Source organism: Nerophis lumbriciformis, linkage group LG01, assembly GCF_033978685.3.
Source record: "Nerophis lumbriciformis linkage group LG01, RoL_Nlum_v2.1, whole genome shotgun sequence".
In the NCBI taxonomy this organism is placed as follows: Eukaryota; Metazoa; Chordata; class Actinopteri; order Syngnathiformes; family Syngnathidae; genus Nerophis; species Nerophis lumbriciformis.
The window spans coordinates 56,091,360-56,117,378 of record NC_084548.2 but is presented as its reverse complement, the minus strand read 5'-3'; the positions used below and the strand labels follow the sequence as shown (position 1 = coordinate 56,117,378).

Genomic DNA, 26,019 nt, shown 5'->3' with positions numbered 1-26,019 from the left:
CCTGCAATTTGATTGGATGAATGCTGTGTGATGAAAACAAAGTAGATCTAATTTGATTGGCTGTTGTACTGAGACCACACCAGCTGACACACGCAACGCTGATAGACAAGTACACAATGAAAAATACGGAGCGCTCCCGAATAACTTTTTCATCTTTGGGTTTTGGGGAAAGTAGCATGTCATGTCAAGTCATGTCAATTCAAAAGGCTCAAGTCCAAGTGAAGTCACAAGTCATTGATGTTAAAGTCTAAGTCGAGTTGCAAGTCTTTTTACATTTTGTCAAGTCGAGTCTAAAGTCATCAAATTCATGACTCGAGTCTGACTCGAGTCCAAGTCATGTGACTCGAGTCCACACCTCTGATATATATATATATATATATATATATATATATATATATATATATATATATATATATATTTATTTATTTTATTATATATATAATATATATATTCATATATATATATATATATATATATATATATATATATATATATATATATATATATATATATATATATATATATGTATATACATATATATATATATATATATAAGAAATACTTGACTTTCAGTGAATTCTAGCTATATATATATATTTATTTTATTATATATATATATATATATATATATATATATATATATATATATATATATACTGTATATATACTGTATATATATATATATATATATATATATTTATTTTATTATATATATATATATACTGTATATATATATATATATATATATATATATATATATATATATTTATTTATTTATTTTATTATATATATATATATATATATATATATAATATATATATATTTTTATATATATATATATATATATATATATGTATATATATATATATATATATATATATATATATATATATATATATATATATATATATATATATATATATATATATATATACACACACACATATACACACACATAACACTCATCTACTCATTGTTGAGTTAAGGGTTGAATTGTCCATCCTCGTTCTATTCTCTGTCACTATTTTTCTAACCATGCTGAACACCCTCTCTGATGATGCATTGCTGTGTGGCACGCACAAAAGTGCTTTCATCAAATGCACTAGAGTCTGGAATCTTCCATCTCTCCCTAGCATGGCCTAAAAACGGTCAATCTTTGCTTCCTGAGGAAGATCTTCACTGCTAAGCACTTGGTAGTCCACTACTTCTTCCCGGAGGCTATCCAGGTCCAATCGCAGCTGCAGTTTGGAACTTACAAGCGTATTTCTTCATCTTACTCGTCGTCGCCACGACTGTATCTTCCTCGTTCTTCTGCTTCGTCTCCTTGTTGTGTGCGCAGTTGTGCACTGCACTCTCTAAAAGCGGTAGATGTCATTGTCACATATGCATGTACAGTAGATGGCAGTATTGTCCTGTGTCACAACATTGCTGTTTACGGCAGACGAACTGCTTTACGGTAGACGAAAACATGACTGCTGTTGTTGTGTGTTGTTACCGCGCTGGGAGGACGTTAATGAAACTGCCTTAAGAAACCAAGAACTCGCCCTCGATCATTCTACAGTTATAACGTGATTGGGCAGGCACGCTGATTGTATTGTGGGAAAGCGGACGTGAAAACAGGCTGTCCTCACTCAGGTCCGCATGGAGCTGGAGGGGGCGTGGCCTCCAGCTCCGCCTGAATTTCGGGAGATTTTCGGGAGAAAATTTGTCCCGGGAGGTATTTGGGAAAGGCGCTGAATTTCGGGAGTCTCCCGGAAAATCCGGGAGGGTTGGCAAGTATGCTGATAAGACTATAGGACATCACACATTTACTGTTTCGCATTACAAAATTAATAGGAGGAAGTAGGGCTGGGCAATATATCGAGTTTGTAAGATATATCGATATATTTTTAAAGAAGATATGAATTAAGAAAATATCGTATTATCGATATAATTAATTTCACGTTAAAATGACCAAACACCGCTTATTTGTTGTGTTTTTAGTTCTCCCCCGCTCACCATTCCCTCTCATGGGCTACTAAACCCCTTCCCTTGCTCCTTCCAAGACTGCTTGCACTTATAAGAACATCCATGATCGGTTGGTTGTTTACTATGATGAGTCACGATTGGTTGAGATTAGGGCAAAACATTGATTAGGGACAGGCCAATCAGAGGCAAGATATGGCGGGTCATGGAACCAGGAAAGGAAATCACAACAGACATCCCAAATGATGACGAGAGAGTTGGAGAAAAGAAAGAGGGAATATTCAAGTGGGCGATTTGTATATTAAAAAAACTAGTGGAAGATGGCAGAGGGATTCTCTTCTTTAGATTTTTCTTTTAGCGATGTAGACGACGTCCAGGAAACCCACAATATGTCTAGCAGGCAGGTAATGGGCTGCCAACAGGTATAAAAGAAAGGGCATCTCTATCCTCCTTCAAAACCACAATAAAAGTACACCTCCAGGCAACTTCAACCCTAAACTAACACCCTCCCCGGACTGTTAATAATCAAAGGTAAATAATCAAATGTAGATACTTTTTCTTATGCCTTCTGATCTCTCTCTCTCTTTCTCTGTTCTCAATTGTTGATGACTGAAATTATGATAACAACCAAACCTACCCCCCCGCCCCCCGCCCCCCTCCACTCCCCGAATTGTAAATAATGTAAATAATTCAATGTATATACCCTGATGATTATCTTGTGTGATGACTGTATTATGATGATAGTATATATCTGATAGTATATATCTGTATTATTGGGGGCGGCGTGGCGAAGTTGGTAGAGTGGCCGTGCCAGCAATCAGAGGGTTGCTGGTTACTGGGGTTCAATCCCCACCTTCTACCATCCAAGTCACGTCCGTTGTGTCCTTGGACAAGACACTTCACCCTTGCTCCTGATGGGTGCTGGTTAGCGCCTTGCAAGGCAGCTCCCGCCATCAGTGTGTGAATGTGTGTGTGAATGGGTGAATGTGGAAATAGTGTCAAAGCGCTTTGAATACCTTGAAGGTAGAAAAGCGCTATACAAGTATAACCCATATAACCCATTTATTATGAATCAATTTAAGTGGACCCCGACTTAAACAAGTTGAATAACTTATTTGGGTGTTACCATTTAGTGGTCAATTGTACTTCACTGTGCAACCCACTAATAAAAGTCTCAATCAATCAATCAATCAATCCCGTTTTTATAGTCTTTGGTATGACTCGGCCGGGGTTTGAACTCACAACCTACCGATCTCAGGGCGGGCACTCTAACTACAAGGACACTGAGCAGGCTTCAAATAGATATAATATTGATAAAAATTCCTACTTTGCGGGAATTCACCTACCACGAGAGGGTCTGGAACGTAAGCCCTGTGATAATCAAGGAACCACTGTAATATCTTTCTGTATGTTGTCACCTGCAAGCTTTCTTTTTATATATAGCGCCTCAGACAAACCAATGAGATTAACTAATTGGGTACATAAAAAATGGGGTATTTCGAGTTATATATGCACAGAATATGTAAATATTCTTAGCTTCAATTAAATATCTCACCATCTTTTTCTTGATTAATTAATTGTGATTAATGCAGTGACGTGCTGCATGGTAATGATATACATAGGCCTCTTTATACTTTTTTCAATTCTCAGCTATTGAAATGAAACATTATGATTCTTTGAAATAATTAAACGTCATCTTCAGTAGTCACCTGTTATTAAGATGTCAAGTTTATGATTTTACCCCAAGTCACCAAACAAATGGTCTTACCTTAATGAGACAACAGTTTGCATAACCTGGCTGATGATAGCACCGCAGTGTATACTGCTTAGGAGCTAGTACCGTATATTTGTCACAGTGCATAATTCTAAAGAAGCTATCCATAGAAATGTGAACGTTTAACCAGTATTAGATAAATTGTTGTTGCCATTTTGTCACAGCTATTAGGCAAAACAGTTTGTAACATATCATTGTTTTTACTTTATGCCAACCATAGCGTTACATAGTTTTTGCAGGTCAAAATAAGGCAATGGCATATGTATAATAAGTATAGGGCAGCACCACAAATATAATGTAGTGCATATGCTAATTTGACAAAAATGTGCACTATTATTTGGACAAAATTCATTTAATTTTTTTAAGCATTTATCACAATGTGGTTTACTATATTTCCACTGAGTTCATCTAAAGTACACAATTTGTAATGCTTGTTTACGATGTCATAATGAGAATATAAATGTTCCCAGCAATGACGTGCATAGATATTACATTGAACTCTGATGCAATAAAACATAGACTGTAAGCCGCGGTTGGAAGTCTGAATAAAAACATATTGGATAGTAGGAATGTGAAGAACACTCCTGAAAACAAAGCGCTTTGTTATGAATAAATGTGAGATCCCAGTGTCAAACTGTTCCACTCGGTTGTATAAAACATGTGAATGGGTGAAAGAAATACTAGTGGAGTTACACAAACAATGGCTGGGAAGATGAAGAAGACAATGTTGCATAGTCACATTGTTTAGTTTAGGGTGCAGAAACAAACACTTCAAAGTGTACATGTAGCTGTTGATATGGACATACACGTGTGTGTGGGTGGGGGCATGAGTCAATGAGCACCTCCTCCTCCACTCTCCTTTCCATCAGTTACACAATGCACCCTGCTGGGAATGACACTGGCCGTGTATTTGTTCATGCATCATCATTTTAATTTGATGCCAGTGGACTCAATGACATGCCTTCTCTTAAAAACTGGTACAAAGAGTAATTTTGAAACTTGTGAAAACAAAACATTTTGCATCTAATACCTGAAGTTTTTTTGAAGATCAGCAAAAAGGAAGGCTGGTTTTAGTTTTCACATCAGGTGACTGACTTGGCAAAATAAGAATACTGTTTCTTTGTCTTGAGAAGCTTAGGCTTATCCATGCTTATTAGTTGATTCCTAAAATGTATACACAGTGGAACCTTAAAAAATTGAATGCCCTTGAAGTTGTTTTATATAGTTGTTGTTTCTGAATTTTTTTGTAACTTGTTTTGGATAGTTTGTACTTTGTGTTATTCATACAAAGTATGAATCATGTGCACCAGATTAAGTATTCAGCAAATTTTCATCTGTAGTCCACATTCATTACCAAAGGACTTACTTTCATACTTAGTACACACGGAAGACACCATAAGTCAGGGGTGTCAAATTCAACTACAGAGTGGGCCAAAATTTAAAACTGAACAAAGCCGCGGGCCAAGGTTGAACAAATTAACCTTTTAATAGGGACCCAAACAAGTTTTGCATTAAATATTGAACAAGCAAGGCTTATACAACTTTATAGTGACATGCAAAATCGAGTTTCAAATAATTATAATAATAATTAAAAAATATCAATGGCATATCAAATACAATTTAAATAAAAAATGTAATGCCTCTTTTCTATTTGCAGCCTTCTGAGGTAAATATCAACATTCACTTTTTCCACAGGCTAATACATTTGAAAATAAAATAATGAATAAACCAACCATTCAGGACTTTACGGCTCAGTTTGCAACACACTGATCTAATCTGATGTGCCCAAGCCAGATACCTGACATCTTTTCTTGGATGGTAGTTCATTAATATCGGGGCTCAGGCTTTGAGCTTAAGCAACCCTCATTATCGAACAAAGGTGTTCATCAGTCATTATTTCTCGTATTCCACAGTCTTGGGGGCGTGCCTTACAGGCACTGCTTTTAACGTCCTCTACGAGCTGACGTCACGTCCGCTTTTCATCCCTTCTAACAACGTGCCCGCTCAGTCATAAGATATGAGCGGCTTCTGTAAGCACACAAACGTAAATGCAACGCATACTTCATCAACAGCAATACAGTTTACACTGAGAGTGGCCGTATAAGCAACTTTAACATTGTTAGAAATATACGCCACACTGTGAACCCACACCAAACAAGAATGACAAACACATTTTGGGAGAACATCCACACAGTAACACAACATAAACACAACAGAACAAATACCCAGAACCCTTTGCAGCACTAATTCTTCCGGGACGCTACCCCCCCAACCCCCTCCTCCCGCTACCACCATGTTGACACCCATGCCATAAGTGATTACCTGGGGACATCGTATACTGTACTTTACAGTACAATGACATTCACTCATACACCGTTCCCTTAGAAGCCCATACAACACCTGGCAACACTATACACAACACACGACAGAACCGATACACTGCAAAATAAGATGTGTTTAGTCTGTTAATTGACTCACCTCACAAGCACGAGCTGTGGAGGTATGTCACTGCTCCCATCATCAGTCATCAGAGGGTGAGTGCACAATTTAACTTTAGTTAGTGCATGCGAATAATCACAAAAAATATTGCATTATTCATGTACAAACACAGATTAATCACATAATATGTTTTGACATTAGTTAGCGCCTGCGAATAATCACAAAAAAATATTGCATTAATCATGTACAAACACAGATTAATCACAAAATATGTTTTGACAGCACATGCTCCTTTACCTTGGTTACCTGAAAGGTGGTGCGAGTTGTGATTAGGAATGGCTAGTGAAACCCTGTTCCATAGTAAATAAATGATAGTAACCACACTGAAAAAGTAAAAAGCTATTGGTGCCCTATTTCCGTGCTAAATGAATGCAGACTCAGCCACCTGCAACAAATGCTCGGCGGTGATAAAAGGTCACATCTTGTAAGTGATGTTGCATCTTGACAGAAGTACAAAGAGTCTGATGCTCTTTTTAAACTTTATTGCCGACCTTAAGATGCCAACAGCAGGCTAGGTAACACTGCTAGGGGCTAATGGGGCTACTGACCAGGCTATTCAGTAGCACCATTATGCACCAGTCACGGTTACAGAATGTGAGGTTGCATTATTTTCAAATGTAATAATTAAGTTATCATTTACCATTTACTTTTTATATATATACATATTTATATATTTATATGTATTTATATATATATATATATATATATATATATATATATTTATATATATATATATATATATATATATATATATATATGTATATATATATATATATATAAATATATATATATATATATATATATATATAAATATATATATATATATATATATATATATATATATATATATATATATATATATATATATATATATGTGTTGTGTGTATATATATGTATATATATATAAATGTATATATATGTGTATGTATGTATGTATATATATATATATATATATATATATATATATATATATATATATATATATATATATATATATATATATATTTCAAATATGCAAGCAATAATTTTCTGTGATTATGTGATTCTAATTTGATTTTAAAAATTTATATTTTGACAGCACACATTTTTTGCACATTTTCTATCAAATAATGTTAGGAATTTGAAGCATAAAGTCAACTTCAGAAAGCCTTTTCCCAGTATTTGCTTACGTCATCTGTATCAAAAAGTGAGTAATTTTGCTAAAGATAGAATAGACTTTATTCATCCCACAATGGGGAAATTATGTGATTGCAGTGCAGGTTCAAACAAATCAACAAAAAATAAGGCAAAAACACATGAAAACAAGAGAGAAACATTAAAGAACACCAAGGACATAAAAGACAATAGATGACCACAGACTTGATGCAACCAGTTCGCACTTCAGCGGCACCATTTCTACATATAGCTACAAAAGCAAAATGCATCAAAAAACAAAAAATTGCAATTAATATTACATTGTGACATACGATTGCACCATGCAAAGACAAACAACCAAACAAAAAAAAACATCAAAACACCCACGTAGACTACAGTGAACCCTGCGGTGCTCCACATCATCGTTTGCTGGGGTGGGGGCAGCATGACCAGAGACAGGAACAGACCCAACAAAGCAACCAAGAGAGCCGACTCCGTCCTAGGCTGCTCACTATTATATATCGGTTAGCTTCTTTTTACACTTGTGTGTAAGCTAAGTGTGATATTAAGTTACTTAAAACACTCCCTGTGTAGTAAGTAGCCTATAGGTTTTATTATGGTGACAATTTCAACACATTAGTTATTTTTCATTTGTTATTATTAGTTTTACATTTGAGTTTACCTGAGATGTTCCACTGTTTTGGCATTTTGTTAAGCCACTTGAAATTACTATTATTTTTTTACCCTATGACAAGTTAAAATATACAGCAGGTGTGTTCTCATATATTGTAAATGACATCCAAATATGCTAATATTTACACTGGTGCCTGACACAATGTTTGTACTTAGTCAACATTTTTGACTTTAAAGCCTCCTATTCGACATATTGTGGAACTACAGTGAGAATAAATGTCTGTCTGATAACATTAGACACACAATGCTGAGATCTAAATGTGTTTAGGGTTGCGGGGTCACTTAACCACTGCTCCCTGTCACAATACAGTATAGAACAGACTGAGGATTGTCTTCTGGCCCTCAGGTACCAGCTGCTAATGTAACAATATACTATAGTATATTGTAGGTCATGTTAAAGTACTGTGTGGGACCTACAGTATATTTGACTGAAAGTCACTATAAGATGAGAAATGTAACACATTTATGTTGACTAGTGTTATCCTATTTTTCCTGTGTACCTGTTATTTAAAGTGTTCACTACTGCTACCTTTTACTATATGAGATTACTTTATATATACAGTGTAAGGTCAGTTGTGCAGGAGGGATTGTTTTTTCACAATAGTATGTTATCCACTATACATGTGTTCATCTAAACAGGCCCTTGGCAGACTGAAGGAAGTCCAGTTATTTAAAGAAGTAGACGGTTAATTTAGGACCGTCTTTTGGCTCTGAAGGCGCTGTAGAGCACTAGCGACGTCTGAGTAAGAACGGAATATCGCCCGATTGGCCACTTACAGAGTCGCACCTCAGCTTAAGTCTGTGACCCAGCTTGGCTATTTTGGAGAGAAAGGTTATTTTTAACTGTGAGATGGAACTGGATGTTTATTGATTCAGCCTAAGGCTAATGGAAACTGCTGTCTGTCAATTCCCTTTTATTGACATGTCTGTGATAAATGGGTTTTTGGTAGACCTATTTTGCATTTCAATTTAAATAATATCCTTCCAAAAACACAGACTTTAGCAACTGGTTGCCAAGGGCAGGCACTGAGAGTGAAAGGAAGAGAGGTCACACTGAATCAACCTGGCCTCGCTTTCTCTCTCACTCTCCCTCCAGGTTGGCCATTAGAAATCAGGATAATAGGTGGGAACCTCCCCCTGGCTCTGCCTGGGAGTGTTCTGGGGTAATAGCATCAGGGACACCTAGTACCATCAAACAGAGGACACACACACAGGCACAGAACAGGCAGTGATGGCACACACACATGTGCACGGGAGAGAAAGGGTGAGTCACCACTAATACATCACTAGGCACTCAGACACATTTATTCTTAAAAGCATAGAGATGATGAGGGATTTTTTATTTAAAAATTTTTATTATTTGTCTTCCTGATCAAGGTTATCCATATTGCATGGGTCACCCTGAGGGAGTTTTGAAAGAAAATGCATACTGGAGTACCACTGAGTAATCCATCATAAATCAGAAAAAAAGACAAGGAGAAAGTAGAGTAATGTACAAAATCCTGGGCTGAATCCTCTGGAGTCCAAAGTGATGTTAAGCTTACATAGCTCAGTGTGGTTTAAGAAAACAGGAGACATGCTGAGTTCCCTTCTGCTCTTTCTTACAGCATTCTTGTGTTTCTTATGAGTGCCGGAAACAAGATTGTGCTTTTAGTAGGTTACAAGTGTGTTTTCTCTTGCAACTAGTCTTATTATCATATAAACGTACCCAAACAGTGCAGAAAGTTATGTATTTTCCACATAGTTATTTATAATTCTACGCTTTATGTCATGATTGTTTTAGGTGCAGGTCAGTACACCTCATTGATGTCCATCAGGCATTTATTTACATGCTCCCGGATTTATCGTCTGTGTGATGTGTGTTGTGTCAACTCTCCTGGCAGGCAAGTTAGTTTTGAGTCCAAACACATTCTATGGACAGATAAAATAGGATAACAAGGAAATTTGACAGCATTCCACAGTGAATGAAAACATCCCTGAGGTCTAGTAGAGCTATCTGCAAGGGAACACACTTATGGTCACATGTTCTATGAGTCAAATAAATTAGAAACTGTCATGTGATGTATTTTTCTCATACTAAATGTGTAACAAACCTGCCTAACTATATTATTAAAGGCTTGGACTGCTTGTATCCATAACATCAATTTGAAGCATTGACTTTAAAGGCTCTTGTTTTTAAAAACGGTATGGACCTAATAACCAACTCACCAATTACCTAATAGATTGTTAAGAATTATGTTTAAATTGTTGATTAAGCTCATCTTAAAGCAATTAAGATGAGATGCTGTTTATTGTAGGTGATGTCGGCTCTAAAAAATTGAGCTCCATTCATGCAAAACTACACTATGTCACAACTCCCAGGCTGCATTATTGTGCTCAATAAAACACGGGCATCGAAACAGGAGTTCAGCACATTTAGACAAAAAGGTTCTCCAAGTCCATCAAAATTATTTTTTGGAAAAAATAAGAACTAGTTGATGAATTTATTTGGTATTTACCTTGTGATCAATCAAGAAAATGTAAGTAAAAGCTCATCTAGACGGTAGTACTTTAACTTATAATTGGTTCTATGACAGAACTCTTAACTAAAAACACTTATATCTCAAATCAGCCTTGCCAATTGAAATGAATTGAAATCAATTTAATTGGTTTTTGGCCACCCCAAAACAGCACAATTTTAACATGTAACATGTATTTAAAAAACAACAACTTTGAGTTAAGAAATATTGTATGAACACAATAGAATAGAACAGTGGTTCTCAAACCTCATTCACCAAGTACCAACAGAGAAAACACTCCAAGTACCCCCATAATGGCCAACATTAAAATACAGTAGCGTAGTAAGCCTAAGTATTCAATAAAAACAAGGCAGAGGTTAACTGAAAACACTCTTAAGTTGAGGTACAACTATAGGAATTAATTAGGATTTTGAAAAATTAATATTTTCTATATAAACATAAATTTTTTTCCCCTTTTTAACGCGAACCTAAAGTATCGCACCGAGATGAGCTAATTCAGTGTAGTCGTAGGCGTTGAAGGTTTTCGTGAAAAAAAAATCAACTACTCTGTATAACTCAGAGCATTTTACTTTTTTGGTGGACTATAGCCGGAAAATGAGGACAAATTCTGGCTTTCTTTTCAGCTCCAAGTCATCATAGACCAAGGTGCAATAAAAAGAGGAACCTCTGTCGTTGCATGGTGACCCAAGATCACTTACTGAAGTTGTCTTTCATATTGATCGTGGTGGGCTGGGTCTTTCATATTTACATTGACCAAAGAGAGCCTACCAAGTCAACTGTATTGTGTGTTAAACATACTTGGCCAATAAAGCTAATTCTGATTCTGATTAACAAGCATTTGTAAATAATATGCTTCTTTCTAGATCCAGTTTGCTAACACGGAGGATAAACAAGAATTCACCAAATACCCAACCAAGGCAGGTCGCCGTTCCTTGTCTCGCTCCATTTCGCAGTCTTCCACAGACAGCTACAGCTCAGGTACAATGCATCTTCAGAATGATCAATGGCTCTGCATGCTAATCAGCCTCGTAGTACAGTGTTAAACAGTAGCCAAATAGGCAATTGTGAGTCTGAAGGTATACAATTAGTAAGATAGCAGTGTTTCTTCACTGGAGCTCGGTTGAAATGTGTGTATTGTGTGTATCGTGTTTGTAATCCCATACTGTATACACACTTTAAATTTCACACATTGTACAGATTGAGTCATACACACTTTTTAATAAGATCTATCCTCAATGATGACTAATTGTGCTCACCATTTCCCAGCTGCGTCCTACACTGACAGCTCTGATGATGAAACCTCACCTCGAGACAAAGCGCAGGTCAACACCCAGGGCAGCAATGACTTCTGTGTTAAGAACATCAAACAGGCTGAATTTGGGCGACGTGAAATTGAAATTGCTGAGCAAGGTACATCACACTGGTAACATTTAGAATATTTCTAAGATGATTGTTTTTTTTCTTTTGTTACCAGGATTTGTAAAACACAACTTTGACTTTGGTTCGATGTCTTTGAAATTCAGTTCCCTCTCTGTGACTGTGTGAATGTGAATTAGGGATGTCCGATCCAAATATCGGATCGGCTGCCGATATTTGCCAAAAATTGCGTATCGGCAAGGCATGGGAAAATGCCGATCCAGATCCAGTTTAAAAAAACAACTCCGGTCCGTGTTTTCCAACGCACCGATTTAAATAATACATTCCACTTTTCTGCAGCTCCGTAATTTCTGTTCCGCATTTTCCAGCACACCTTCAACACATCCACAGGTCTGTGAATTCTCACGCAGTTGCTTTTAGCTGCTGGCATTACACGACAGGCTTTTCTCACTCTTTCCTGTGTCTCCCTCTCACAGACAGCAAGTGCACCTTCTTACACACGTCACATACTGTCACGTCATACGTCACATACGTATACCTCCTCCCCGAGCAGAGAGGTAGCAGCATGGCTAACGTTAGCTGTGATGCTAGCGCAGCCGTGCGAGCAACGCTCCCTCTAAGGTGCGCTCTTGTGCAATTGCGCACTGTTTAAGCGTCCTCTGCGCATAGCAAAATCAAATAAAAAAAATAAGCGCATAACAATTTTCGACACACGGACACGACAGAGAAAACAGTTTTCGTCATCATTGTTCAAATATTGTGACGTCTGTCGAGACGCTTATCTCCATTCGGTGCCACACGTCCACACCATCAAAATGCCGAGGCCAAAATTTCCACATCAACACCGTATGAATAAATTAGTGATTTTTTTAGTTGTGATTTCCTTCTCTGCATGAAAGTTTAAAAGTAGCATATATTAATGCAGTATGAAGAAGAATGTTTTAATGTAGACATTGAAGCCTTGAAAGAAAATTTTGAAAATCAAGACTACATTTCCTGCAAATGGGTGCATTTCTACCCTATATTTTAACTTTAGATTTATTCTCATATCAAACTCTTTTGGCTGTCTTTATGACACTTACATCCGGCGCGCCCCTCCACACCCTGGATTATAAATAATGTAAATAATTCAATGTGATTATCTTGTGTGATGACTGTATTATGATGATAGTATATATCTGATAGTATATATCTGTATCATGAATCAATTTAAGTGGACCCCGACTTAAACAAGTTGAAAAACTTATTCGGGTGTTACCATTTAGTGGTCAATTGTACGGAATATGTACTTCACTGTGCAACCTACTAATAACAGTCTCAATCAATCAATCAAAACACATAGAATCATCATACTGCTGTGATTATATGCATCAAGTGTTCATTCAAGGCTAAGGCAAAATATCGAGATATATATTGTGTATCGCAATATGGCCTTAAAATATCGCAATATTAAAAAAAGGCCATATCGCCCAGCCCTAGTTTCAATGATGCCATTTCTGTTTGTCATGTATAATTTTGTCTATTTTGTGTTTATCCTTGAATAAACAGGTCAGTTTCTTGTTACCAACCATTGTGTATTATTCAAACTCCCCTAATTCAGCTGGCTAGTTGTTATCAAGAGTACTAAAACCCTTTTCAACATGATTCTGACAACTAAGTAGGCTAAATAACTTTAAACTTTAATACATGCTCGGATAGGCCAGTATCGGTCAGTATCGGTATCGGTCAGTATCGGTATCGGATCGGAAATGCAAAAACAATATCGGTATCGGATCGGAAGTGCAAAAACCTGGATCGGGACATCCCTAATGTGAATGGTTGTTTGTTTACAATTTACATGGATGGATATATCCTGGTGTTGTTGTCTTGCTGCTATATGAATATATTATTTGTATTAATAGGTTTCCTGTCATTATGTTGATCTTATTAATACATACTGTATTTCCTAATATCACATGGATAGGTAAATCTTGTTGATCCTTTGCAGGAAATGACTTTGTTAAGGCAGCCCCATTGGCATATAATATAGTACATTTCAGAACACATAAACCCATCAACGCTAATGTCTGTCTAAGATTTTCAAAGTGGGCAAATTATTTTTTTTATGTTTTATTGTACTTTCTATTTCTGCTATTTTGCTTTTGGATGCCTAATTTTCTTGCAAGGAGGGTTCATCTAGAAATGTGAGCTTATGTGTATGCATACACTTTCTAATACTTGTATATTTTGCTGCAAAATGTCCTGTGTTTATCTCAACATATGCAATGTGTATGCAAGGTCAGAAGCTGCAATGATAATAAATGAATTTGATTCACATTTTTCATTTAGCAGGATTTTAAATAACATGGAAAATCTCATTTATGTCATTTTAAAGGGTTATTTCTTGTGCTTATGTAGGATCTTATTACATTTTGTGACCAGGATGGAACTTAGTCTGCCTTGTAACTGTTCCTAAATCATTGCCATCCACACAGTGCGTTTGAAAGTGACAAATGTTTAGGCCTTGGCGGCAGTCTGCACTCTTTTAAGTGCTCTTGTTTTAGTTTCTTCCCTCAGAGCCTTTGTGGCTCTTTCTGTTGCCTGTGTGAGTAATAACGAGGTTTAAGTGCTTCCACAAACCCAAACCTGGTCAGCAATGCTGTTGACATTGTTGGTCCACTACCTCTGTCATCACACCCTTTGAACAAGGCTCTGTTTGGGTACTACAAAACGTTACATTTGTTTACTCAGTCGGCTGTCCTCTGTGCCCAACCGCCACTTACATGCACTCACTGTGTTTGCTCCCCAGACATGTCAGCCCTTATTTCCTTGAGGAAGCGAGCCCAGGGGGAGAAGCCTCTGGCGGGGGCGAAGGTTGTAGGCTGTACTCATATCACAGCTCAGACGGCAGTATGTCCATACATCCTGTTCACTGCACTCACTTTCTCATGTTACCATCTTTGTCTTGTACGATTTATCAACACACATCTTTGCTGCCTCTCAGGTATTGATTGAGACACTGGTAGCTCTGGGGGCCCAGTGCCGCTGGACAGCCTGCAACATCTACTCCACCCAGAATGAAGTGGCTGCTGCTCTCGCTGAGACAGGTAAGTCCGATTTGAGGCTCTAGGGCCCGAACCTGTTTTCATCGAAGACCACATCGCAGTTATGGCTGATTTCAGAGGGCCACTTATAACAATGAATGTATGAATATACATTTTTAATCACCTCATATTATTACACAATTGCCTACGCATTTGATTATTTGATTTTTGTACATACAAATTGACCGATAACTTGCTTTGAAATCCTAAGTCAGGGTGACAAGTAGATATTGAAGTATTTATTTGTATTTTTACAAACAAATTGTAATACAGTGTAAAATAATTAGCGGGGCTCAAAACAATCAATTCACATCCTATATCCAAGATTCGTAAAATCTGGCCTTTGTTGTATTCTCGTCAATTTAAGCACTTTTGTGCGTCTGCCTCACAATCCTGGCCTCGGGATCTTTCTGTGTGGAGTTTGCATGTTCTCCCCGTGACTGCGTGGGTTTCCTCCGGGTACTCCGGCTTCCTCCCACCTCCAAAGACATGCACCTGGGGATAAGTTGATTGGCAACACTAAATTGGCCCTAGTGTGTGAATGTGAGTGTGAATGTTGTCTGTCTATCTGTGTTGGCCCTGCGATGAGGTGGCGACTTGTCCAGGGTGTACGATTGTAGCTGAGATAGGCTCCAGCACCCCCCGCGACCCCGAAGGGAATAAGCGGTAGAAAATGGATGGATGGATGGATGTTCTTATGCGCCTTTGAAGCTGGAATAATTCTAGCACCATTAGAAGGTAAAACATAATATTGCACTTGAATTTTGGATGCAGTGTACGCCACATGACATACAATTATAAGATAAGCTTTCAGAAAGCTCTCCTCGCTTTAATTGAGACACCTGGAAACATCCATTAAGGCGGAATGAAATGACCATAATTCTACTCTGAATTAACTATCAAAAATCAAAATGCACATTGTTGTCTTGTGGGTGAGACCATAGTTGAAGGCGACCGCTCGTGTATCGGCCGTGTTCGAACATCCTGGTACTAACGGATGTTCAATGTAACGATTTCATCTGGACAGTGATCATCGAACTATTTAATACATATATACTGTAATGTAGCATCTATTGATTGATTCCATTGAATTTTTAGACAATTAATATTAAACTGGCACGCTCTCACACGCAAGCAGACACACAGACAAGCAGACACACACAAATAGCTGTCAAGCCCCTCTTACACGCCACAGCTTCACAAACATTTGTACTAAACAGAACTCTTAACATCACAAATAAAATTAGGGTGGTTATAATAATAACTGATGTAATGTTTCACCCTATTCGGATTACTATTCACATTATGTCTGGAAAAAAAAGCTGTTGTAGCATGTATACACACTATATCACCATGACAACACACAAACACGTAATGACTCCAGCGCTGCCTGGATGGATACAGTCCTGTGTAATATTTTTTAATGGATTTCAATGATATTCACAAGTTTTAGTAAAACTCCATGCTCCATTGTTTTCACAAAACCAAGAAAAAAATGTGTCACGGAAAAGTCTGCCTCATTAGTAATGAATAATAATAATAATGGATTAGATTTATATAGCGCTTTTCTAGACACTCAAAGCGCTTCACAGAGAAATGAGAACTCATCATTCATTCACACCTGGTGGAGGTAAGCTACTTTCGTAGCCACAGCTGCCCTGGGGTAGACTGACGGAAGCGTGGCTGCCAGTTTGCGCCTACGGCCCCTCTGACCACCTGTCATTCATCATTCATTCACCAGTGTGAGCGGCACTGGGGGCAAGGGTGAAGTGTCCTGCCCAAGGACACAACGGCAGCGTTTTGGATGGTAAGAGGCACCCTCAGGTTTGGCACGGCTGCTCTACCCACAATGCCATGAGCCCGCCTTCATTTGCGACTGAAGCAGTTTTGCCTAACCTGTGCGGGTGGACGTGTTCGCAGGCTTTATGGGAGAATACGAATAAGAAAAACATGCGTAACTTCAAAACACTTTAGCGCAAAATTGGATAATAGGGCCCCTAGTGAGTAAAACTTTCCAGGCATTTACAGTATGTTGCTGCACATACTGTACCACTACTATGACATATTAAATCAAGTGCTTCATTGTAATAATGTGTGCTACAAAAAATTAAGTCAGAAAGACAAATGTGCTAATAAATCATCTTTCTTTCATCATTGCACACAAAGTCTGTCACTGAACAGAATTTTCTTGATTGGAAAAATGTTTACTACATAATGTGAAACAATCCTAAATTGAATATTGTTTTTGTTCCATCATTTGGCATGATGTTCACACAGCCAGCTGCTTCTCTAATTGTCTTGGCTTCTTTGCTTTCAACAGTGTGTGTTTTATCACCTGCAGGAGTGCCCGTGTTTGCTTGGAAGGGTGAATCAGAGGATGACTTCTGGTGGTGCATCGATCGCTGTGTCAGCACTGAGTCCTGGCAGGCCAATATGGTATCACCTGTGTCCAACCCCTCTGTCTTTTATATGTTTATCATTGAGTGACTCGGGCTTCAACTATAATGTGATTATTTTTTCTGATCGGTCTTCCTTAGATTTTGGATGATGGCGGGGACTTAACACACTGGGTTTACAAGAAGTACCCCAGTGTGTTCAAGAAAGTGCGAGGCATTGTTGAGGAGAGTGTCACAGGAGTTCATAGGTAAGGTGTTTTTGGGGGTAGACATTTAGTTTTAAAATGTAGTGGGTCAGATTTTTACACCAATAATGATTGGGAAAATTGTCACGAAAATCTTCCAAAGAATTTGACCTGTTTGTTTTGCAAATTGTCTAAAAGATGTCTAAAATTTTGAAGTGTTTTTTTTTATTTTTTATAAAATGACAGAATGTGGTGTGAATGGGTGGATGTGGAAATAGTGTCAAAGCGCTTTGAGTTCCTTAAAAAAGGTAGAAAAGCACTATACAAGTACAACCCATTTACTATTTACCATTTAATATTTCATTGTGGCTTGTGCAGCCCTTTGAGACTCTTGTGATTTAGGGCTATATAAATAAACATTGATTGATTGGTTGATTGATTGAATATTTGAAATAGTTGAAACCAAACTGGAAATCAGGATTTTTGTCATATTTTTAAAGCAGTAGCTTGAGGGTAAGCCTCCTGGTCCCTGGTATCTGTCATAAGAAACCATATCAAAAGCAGCCATATGAGTTATAGTAGTATATGTAAACCATGACCCTTTGGACCTAAAAGGCCACTCACCTACTGAGTGCAGTCACTGAGTGCTTCTCAGGTTGAACATCTGGTCACGTTCCAAACTGTCTTTACAGACTGTACCAGCTGTCTAAGGCCGGCAAGCTGTGCGTCCCTGCGATGAACGTGAACGACTCAGTCACCAAGCAGAAATTCGACAACCTGTACTGCTGCCGTGAATCCATCCTGGACGGGTGAGCGGGACGTTTCACATACGTAGACACTAGAAATGTTTGGAAACAGTATTGAGGCGCACAGTGCTTTTATCAAGATTGTGTGGGATTTTGCTTGTCTCTACCAGCTTGAAGAGGACAACAGATATCATGTTTGGGGGAAAACAAGTGGTGGTGTGTGGTTATGGAGAGGTTAGTCATATATCTACAACATATTTTCAGGTGTATGTCTACCTGATATTACACAAATTGCAAACTTGTGTTTAATGCAGTCTTTCGCTGTCCTATAGGTAGGTAAAGGCTGCTGCACTGCTCTGAAAGCCTTGGGAGCCATTGTGGTCATCACAGAGATTGACCCCATCTGTGCCCTGCAGGCATGGTGAGTGTCTGCTCATTCTATACTGTTACATCACTTAATGTGCTCTACTGTGGACCAGGGGAGCTTTGATGATCATTTTTAAGTTGTTTACTTTTAAACTAATAAATGTGTATCTGTGTACCTGCACAGTATGGACGGCTTCAGAGTTGTCAAGCTGAGTGAAGTCATCCGGCAGATGGACGTGGTGATAACTTGCACTGGTATGGAACCTCACACAATCTCACTTACAATCATTGTATATTATAATAGTTTGTACCTCAATGCTTCAAAGTGCTTTTGTGTTTACCTGCATCACTAAGGCGGACCATTTTCAACTGAATATAGGGTTGTTTGACAACAACATGTGTCCACTTTTAGACCCATTTACAAGTGTTCTCAAGGTCCAATACAGGGTCTTAAAGGTTCTGAATGTGGCAGAAATCTTTTGAGTATATCTCTAACAAAAATGGGACAAACACATGCACATTTTCATAAATCTCTACCAAAAAATGAATTGCAGACGACCGTAAGGATCCTGTAACAAAGTGTGTGTTTACTACTATGCCACTGTTTGTGTCGCATGAGTTGCATACATAAATGAAAGTATAAAATCATGCACACACAGATGAAGAGTATACTCAGAGTTTGATATAGCGTGATCCAATATAACGCAATGTTCCACATAGAGTAACGCAATCGTGTCATGGACCCCAAATTTTTCGCCCGTTTTTTCCAGCCAGAGTCAACCGCGTTGTTTTTCACCAAATTACAGCATATTTACAAACTTACTGTCATGACCTGTGTTGGTTTACTCTACTTTACAGTTACTAGTCTTTATTGCTGCACTTAGAATGTCTTGTTGTTCGCTGTTGGCGACCCTTTGCGTTCCAGTTAGATTCAAGCTAGGCTAATTATTATCCCTATTATTGTATATATTATATAAAAAAATAATATATCAGTATATATTATATACTGTATATATAATATGTTAATATTACATATATGTTATATTTTATATTGCTACTACGGCACATTTTAGTCTACTTTATACCTGCATTATCCTTTCCATCCTTACACTTTCCATCCTTTGTAACTGAGCTACTGTGTGGAACAATTTCCCTTGTGGATCAATAAAGTTTGTCTAAGTCTAAGTCTTTTAATTACAGCAAGGTGGTCTTGCCGCTGGGCCTTAGGCCTGTCGCACCTCCACCGGTGCCTGTGGTGGACTGTGCATGGCAGGGACGTCCTCTTCCCTGAGGCAGGCCTAAACCTGACCGCATACCAGAAAAGGTTTTGCTGCAGGGTCTTCAGCTGGGGACCACCTCTCATTGATGTTTCGCCCCTTAGCCCAGAACATCTCCCGGTGGCGGGGCAGTGAACAGGGACGTCTCCCTGACACCCCCTGCAGCAAAACCTACTTGAATACTGCTCCCCAAGCCTTGTCGCGTCGTTTGAGCCAGAGCCAGTGGCTAGCTTTTTCTGCTACTTCTGAGAGCCCCTTGGTGGATCTGCTCAGAGTGGCTCCACGTAGTCCCAGGTCCTTGAGCAGACGTGATGTTGATCTGCCCAAAAAGCCTCTGGCTCCCACCTCCACCGGATACAGTCTCACCCTCCATCCACTTTCTCTGCAGTCCGCGACCAGGTCTGCATACTTTGCCTTCTTTCTCTCGTAGGCAGCTTCCAGTCCCTCCTCCCATGGCACTGTCAGCTCAATCAGTACTACTGACTTCAGAACTGCAGACCACAGCACCACATCTGGTCATAAGGTGGTGCTGCATATCTCCTGTGGGAATTGGAGCTGCCTGCCCAGGTCCACTTCCATCTTCCACGCCGCCCCTGGTGTTAATAGCTTGGCGGGTGTTCTCTTGCTGGAATGTGTCGCAGGTTCCCCCTGCCTTAGGAAGTGGATCCTGCATTGGCTTTCTGCTGGACTCTGTTTGTTTGCCTCCTGCCGACTTTTCTCCAGCACCTCTGCCAGCTTGCTGAGCACTTGGTCGTGCCGCCATCTGAGCCGACCCTGTGTCAGCGCCATTTTGCAACCTGACAGAACGTGCTGGAGTGAGGCATTGATGGTCCCGCAGAGGTCGCAGGATTGCTCTGTGCCAAGCCATTGGTGGAGGTTTTTTGGGCTCGGGAGGGTGTCATATGTTGCCCTGATGAGGAAACTGAGCCGAGCCTGTGGCAGTTTCCAGAAATCTGCCCAGCTGATTGCTCGGTTCGAGACACCCTCCCAAGTTGTCCACCTCCCCTGCTGCCCCTGTGCCACAGACCTTACTCTGAGCTCCTCCTGTTCAATCCTGGTGACCTCAGCAACAACAAGGTCCTTCCTCTCTTTCCTGCCTGCCTTGGACCATAGGATGGGTGGATCACTCCATCCAAGGCCTGCCCGGCCTGTCTGCACCATGCCCACGACTTCTTGATGTTGCAGTCTCCCCATCGCCTTCTGGACTTCCTCCTTTGCCCTCCACTTCCTTCCAGTCTCGACACTGGCCTTTGCATCCGCCACCGCCCTGTCGGAGGAGTCCCTTAGCTCCATCACCAGTCTTGCCTTCTCCTGCCTGTAGCCCAGGGTGATAGATTTCAGGGGTAGCTGGAGTGAGTTCCATCCATACAGGCCAGCAGCTGAGAAGCACCGTGGCAGGCCAAGCCATTTTCGGATGAAAGAGTTGGCTTTTGCTTCCATCCGGCTTACGGCTGATGACGTGACTTCACACAGCTTCAGAGGCCACATCATCCTTGGGTACAGGGTGAAGTGGTAACACCACACCTTGTACTTCCCAGGTAGCTGGCCTGCATCGATCTTGGACAGGCCCTCCGAAAGCTGCTGGAGGATGATTTTTCCCATGTCCTTGTCTGAGAGATCAGGTGTATATAGTCTTCCCAGGCTTCGGATGGGCTGATCCACGATGCGTGGGATGTCTTCTCCGCTGATGGTGAAGGTGACTCTGTCGTTCCTCTTCCCCTTTCGCATTGAGAGGCTCCTTAACTTCTGAGGCTTGAACTTCATCCTGGCCCAGGTGATCAGCTCATCCAGCCTCTTAAGTAGCCTGGATGTGCATGGGGCGGTTCGTAGCAGGCAGGTGATGTCATCCATATAGCTCCTTAGGGGCGGGAGCCTCTGGCCTGCGGGCAGCCGGACACCACCCACCACCTGCCTTGCTCCGATCAGGATGACCTCGAAAGCTGCCACGAAGAGGATGGGGGAAATTGAGCATCCCATTGCGATCCCTACCTCCAGTTGTTGCCAGCCAGTGGTCACCTTCTTCAGTGCAAAGCACATGTGCATGTCCTGGAAGTAGATCTTGATCATGGTCCTGATGTTATCTGGGATGTAGAAGAATTCCATGGCATAGTCTACGAGCAGGTGTGGCACTGACCCATAGGCATTGGCTAGATCTAACCATATGACGTGCAGATCTTTCTTCTCCCTCTTAGTGGTCTGGATCTGTTCCCAAATCATAGAAGCATGCTCTACGCAACCAGGAAAACCTGGAACCCCGGCTTTCTGGCAGCTGGTGTCAATGTAGCTGTTCTCCGTGAGGTAGGTAGTCATTCTTCTCGCCATCACAGAAAAGAAGACTTTTCCCTCCACATTCAGTAGGACTATGCTCCTGAACTGCTCGATGGTCTTAGCGTTCTGTTGTTTGGGAATAGAAACTGCCACTGCCCTCTGCCACTCGGATGGTATGGTCTGCTTAGTCCAGGCAATTCTCATCAGGGTCCATAACAGCTTCAACACTCCGGGGCAGTTCTTATACAGCCTGTACGGTATTCCATTCGGGCCTGGTGTTGAAGCAGATCTTGCCCGCTGGATCACCTGCCTGACCTCGCTGAGCTTGGGTGGTGATGTATCAAACAGGGCTGATGGTTCTGAGGGTCTGGGCACATACCCTGGGGAGCCTAGCGGGTTGTTCCTTGCTGGGTCACTGTACTGAGTGCGGATGTGCTCCTCCAGTTCTTCTTTGGAGATATCCAGGGTTCCACTTGTCTTCTCTTCAAGGAGCCCGCGTGCATGCCGGAATGGATTCCTGAAGAAACTTGACCTTTCTTTCTCTTTCCTTTTTCTCCGTCTTCTGATACGTTCTGCCCTCCGGAGGTTAGCGAGGCGTCTTCTGATCTCATCCCAGAGAGCTTTCAGGCCCTCCTTCTCAGACTCCTCTGCCTTCCTCCAACGCTTGCGGAGCTGCCTTCTGTTTGCCACCAAGTCATCAATCTCTTTCTCCCTCCTGCTCTTTGGTCTTATTGTGGCCTCTCTGATGGTCACCTCGCCATACCTGTTGCTGCATTCTTCATAGAGGATTTCCGCGAACAGGTTTAACTTGGCTACCACTGACCCGCGCAGCGCATTTTGCAGCAGCCCGCTGAGATGTTCGTCCAACTTTCTCCACTCCTCGGTCTCGTTGGCCTTTGGCCACTTGTCTAATACCCTGTTTGTGTTTGTGACTCGTACCGGAATTAAACAAGCAACACCGGGGCGGCATGGCGAAGTGGGTAGAGCAACCGTGCCAGAAACCTGAGGGTTGCAGGTTCGCTCCCCGCCTCTTACCATCCAAAAAAAAAAAGAAATCGCTGCCGTTGTGTCCTTGGGCGGGACACTTCACCCTTTGTCCCCGGTGCCACTCACACCGGTGAATTGAATGATGAGTGATAGGTGGTGGTCGGAGGGGCCGTTGGCGCAAATTGCAGCCACGCTTCCGTCAGTCTACCCCAGGGCAGCTGTGGCTATGAAAGTAGCTTACCACCACCAGGTGTGAATGATTGATGGGTTCTACATGTAAAGCGACTTTGGGTACTTAGAAAAGCGCTATATAAATCCCAGTTATTATTATTACCTGCAAGCTGCTTCCTGTCGTCCTTTGCATGCTGGGAGACACGACCTTCGCAGACATGCGACCAGATCGTAACACTTAGACAGTAAATCTTTGTTAAATTCTCACAAAAGAAGGAATAAACAAAAAAACTAAATAAAAATAACAACATATCGACCCAGGTATGTCCAAACCTACTGGTGCATAACGCCCGCCCCATTATGTGACGTGGTGTGGGGGCACAATCTACCAAGCAGGTTTAGACAGCTGTGCTACAGCGCATAACTTTTTCCAAAAGAAACAGGTAAAAAAAAAAAGGATTCCTATATAATGCAATCTCGGGAATACTGCAATCAGTATTTTATGGACCCCATTTACCGGGTTATATCAAACTTTGAGTGTATTGAAATTGCTTTTTAGAATACTTAGTAGTACAAGCAGTTTGTGTTTGCATGTGTGCGTTGTGAAGGGACATCGCCAACTACTGGGCAGCGTATTTTTTGTTGTTTTTCTGTATATTAACAAAAAACATTTGGTTTCCTAGATTCATGGCAATTAAATGTACCATAATCATTTTATTGCATGTTATTCTACTAGTGCTGTCAAATTATATATTTTTAAAATCAGATTAATCACACTTTCAATTTTGGTTTAAACATGATTATTTGCAGGTTGCATAAGTAAAAAAAAAAATGCAAATAAAAGATCTCAATATTTGGACAAAAATGCAATTGTATTGTTAGAATGTCATACATCAACATTTTAACATGTTTTCCATGAATGCACCTCATTTATTTGCTCAAAACATAATAACAGATTTATCTAAAGTCCCATCTGGGTGTATTTCAAGTGAAATTTGCCAGCGAGCACAACAGTCGCAGTTGCCTCACTCATCTTTGCACTGACATATGCTTTAACCTTTCAAGTGACCATGCCGTGTTACAGTAAAGAAGCATGTACGGTCAAAACAAATTGCGCAATTAATCTGTTTATATACATAAATAATGCAAATATATTTTGAGATTAATCACATTAGTTAACTGTTATTTTTGACAACCCTAGGTTTTACATCTGTGGCTCTGCTTACATTTTTTTATAAAGGTAACAAGAATGTTGTCACCAGAGAACAGCTGGATCGGATGAAGAATGGCTGTGTTGTCTGCAACATGGGACATTCCAACACTGAGATTGATGTGGTAAAATGTCTAATCTGTATACTGTACTATACTTTCTATGACAATTGTAGGAATTGACTTTTGTCTTCTTCAGGCAAGTCTGCGCAGCCCCGAGCTGACCTGGGAGAGGGTGCGCTCGCAGGTGGACCACATCATCTGGCCTGATGGAAAGAGAGTTGTGATGCTTGCAGAGGTAATTTCCTGCTTACCGATGTAGAAATCATGTCTCAAGTTTGTTTTCTGTGCTTCCTGGTGAGGCATTACATGAACTGAATGGGTACCGTATTTTTCGGACTATAAGTCGCAGTTTTTTTCATAGTTTGGCCGGGGGTGCGACTTATACTCAGGAGCGACTTATGTGTGAAATTATTAACACATGACCGTAAAATATCAAATAATATTATTTAGCTCATTCACGTAAGAGACTAGACGTATAAGATTTCATGGGATTTAGCAATTAGGAGTGACAGATTGTTTGGTAAACGTATAGCATGTTCTATATGTTATAGTTATTTGAATGACTCTTACCATAATATGTTACGTTAACATACCAGGCACGTTCTCAGTTGGTTATTTATGCCTCATATAACGTACACTTATTCAGCCTGTTGTTCACTATTCTTTATTTATTTTAAATTGCCTTTCAAATGTCTATTCTTGGTGTTGGGTTTTATCAAATAAATTTCCCCAAAAAATGTGACTTATACTCCAGTGCGACTTATGTTTTTTCCTTCTTTATTATGCATTTTCGGCAGGTGCGACTTATACTCCGGTGCGACTTATACTCCGAAAAATACGGTAGTTACTGCGCATCTCTAGATGGTTGTTTGTACGAGAATTGTGTTATCTCTCAGGGTCGCCTTCTGAATCTGAGCTGCTCCACTGTGCCTACGTTTGTATTGTCCATCACTGCTACAACTCAGGTCAGTAGTTCTGCACTTGCAGTGGGGACACACCTTTATATAACATACTTAGGTGCTGAATGTTAACCTTTTGTGAGGCCAAAGCTCTCGTTTTATCATGTTGACTTTAGGCCCTGGCCCTGATTGAGTTGTTCAATGCTCCAGAGGGACGTTACAAGCAGGATGTATATCTTCTGCCTAAGAAAATGGGTAAGTAGTAAGAAAAAAAAAATGACGAAGAAAAAAAAATGACATGCTTTTACTGACAAACTTCCTCATCACAATAAAAATCACAAATAAACTCCCAAAAACGTACATTATAGGGAATTGGCATTAATTGAAAACATAATTTAAAAAAAATTA

General features: G+C 39.9%; 1 protein-coding gene across 3 annotated transcripts in view; it reads left to right on the top strand.

Moving 5' to 3' along the window:
* Positions 1-26,019, top strand: part of ahcyl1 (adenosylhomocysteinase-like 1) — a 31,133-nt gene that overhangs the window by 2,859 nt on the left and 2,255 nt on the right. For 2 of the 3 annotated variants that reach the window (XM_061987580.1, XM_061987588.1), the window contains exons 2-15: positions 11,448-11,562; positions 11,851-11,994; positions 14,750-14,850; positions 14,945-15,047; positions 17,386-17,480; positions 17,582-17,688; positions 18,318-18,434; positions 18,542-18,605; positions 18,704-18,792; positions 18,922-18,992; positions 24,681-24,775; positions 24,849-24,947; positions 25,609-25,677; positions 25,788-25,866. In XM_061987580.1, coding sequence (XP_061843564.1) covers positions 11,448-11,562; positions 11,851-11,994; positions 14,750-14,850; positions 14,945-15,047; positions 17,386-17,480; positions 17,582-17,688; positions 18,318-18,434; positions 18,542-18,605; positions 18,704-18,792; positions 18,922-18,992; positions 24,681-24,775; positions 24,849-24,947; positions 25,609-25,677; positions 25,788-25,866 — 1,348 coding nt within the window. Of the gene's footprint in view, positions 1-9,242; positions 9,330-11,447; positions 11,563-11,850; positions 11,995-14,749; positions 14,851-14,944; positions 15,048-17,385; positions 17,481-17,581; positions 17,689-18,317; positions 18,435-18,541; positions 18,606-18,703; positions 18,793-18,921; positions 18,993-24,680; positions 24,776-24,848; positions 24,948-25,608; positions 25,678-25,787; positions 25,867-26,019 lie in introns of those variants that run through there. The other variant, XM_061987595.1, reaches the window with a different exon arrangement.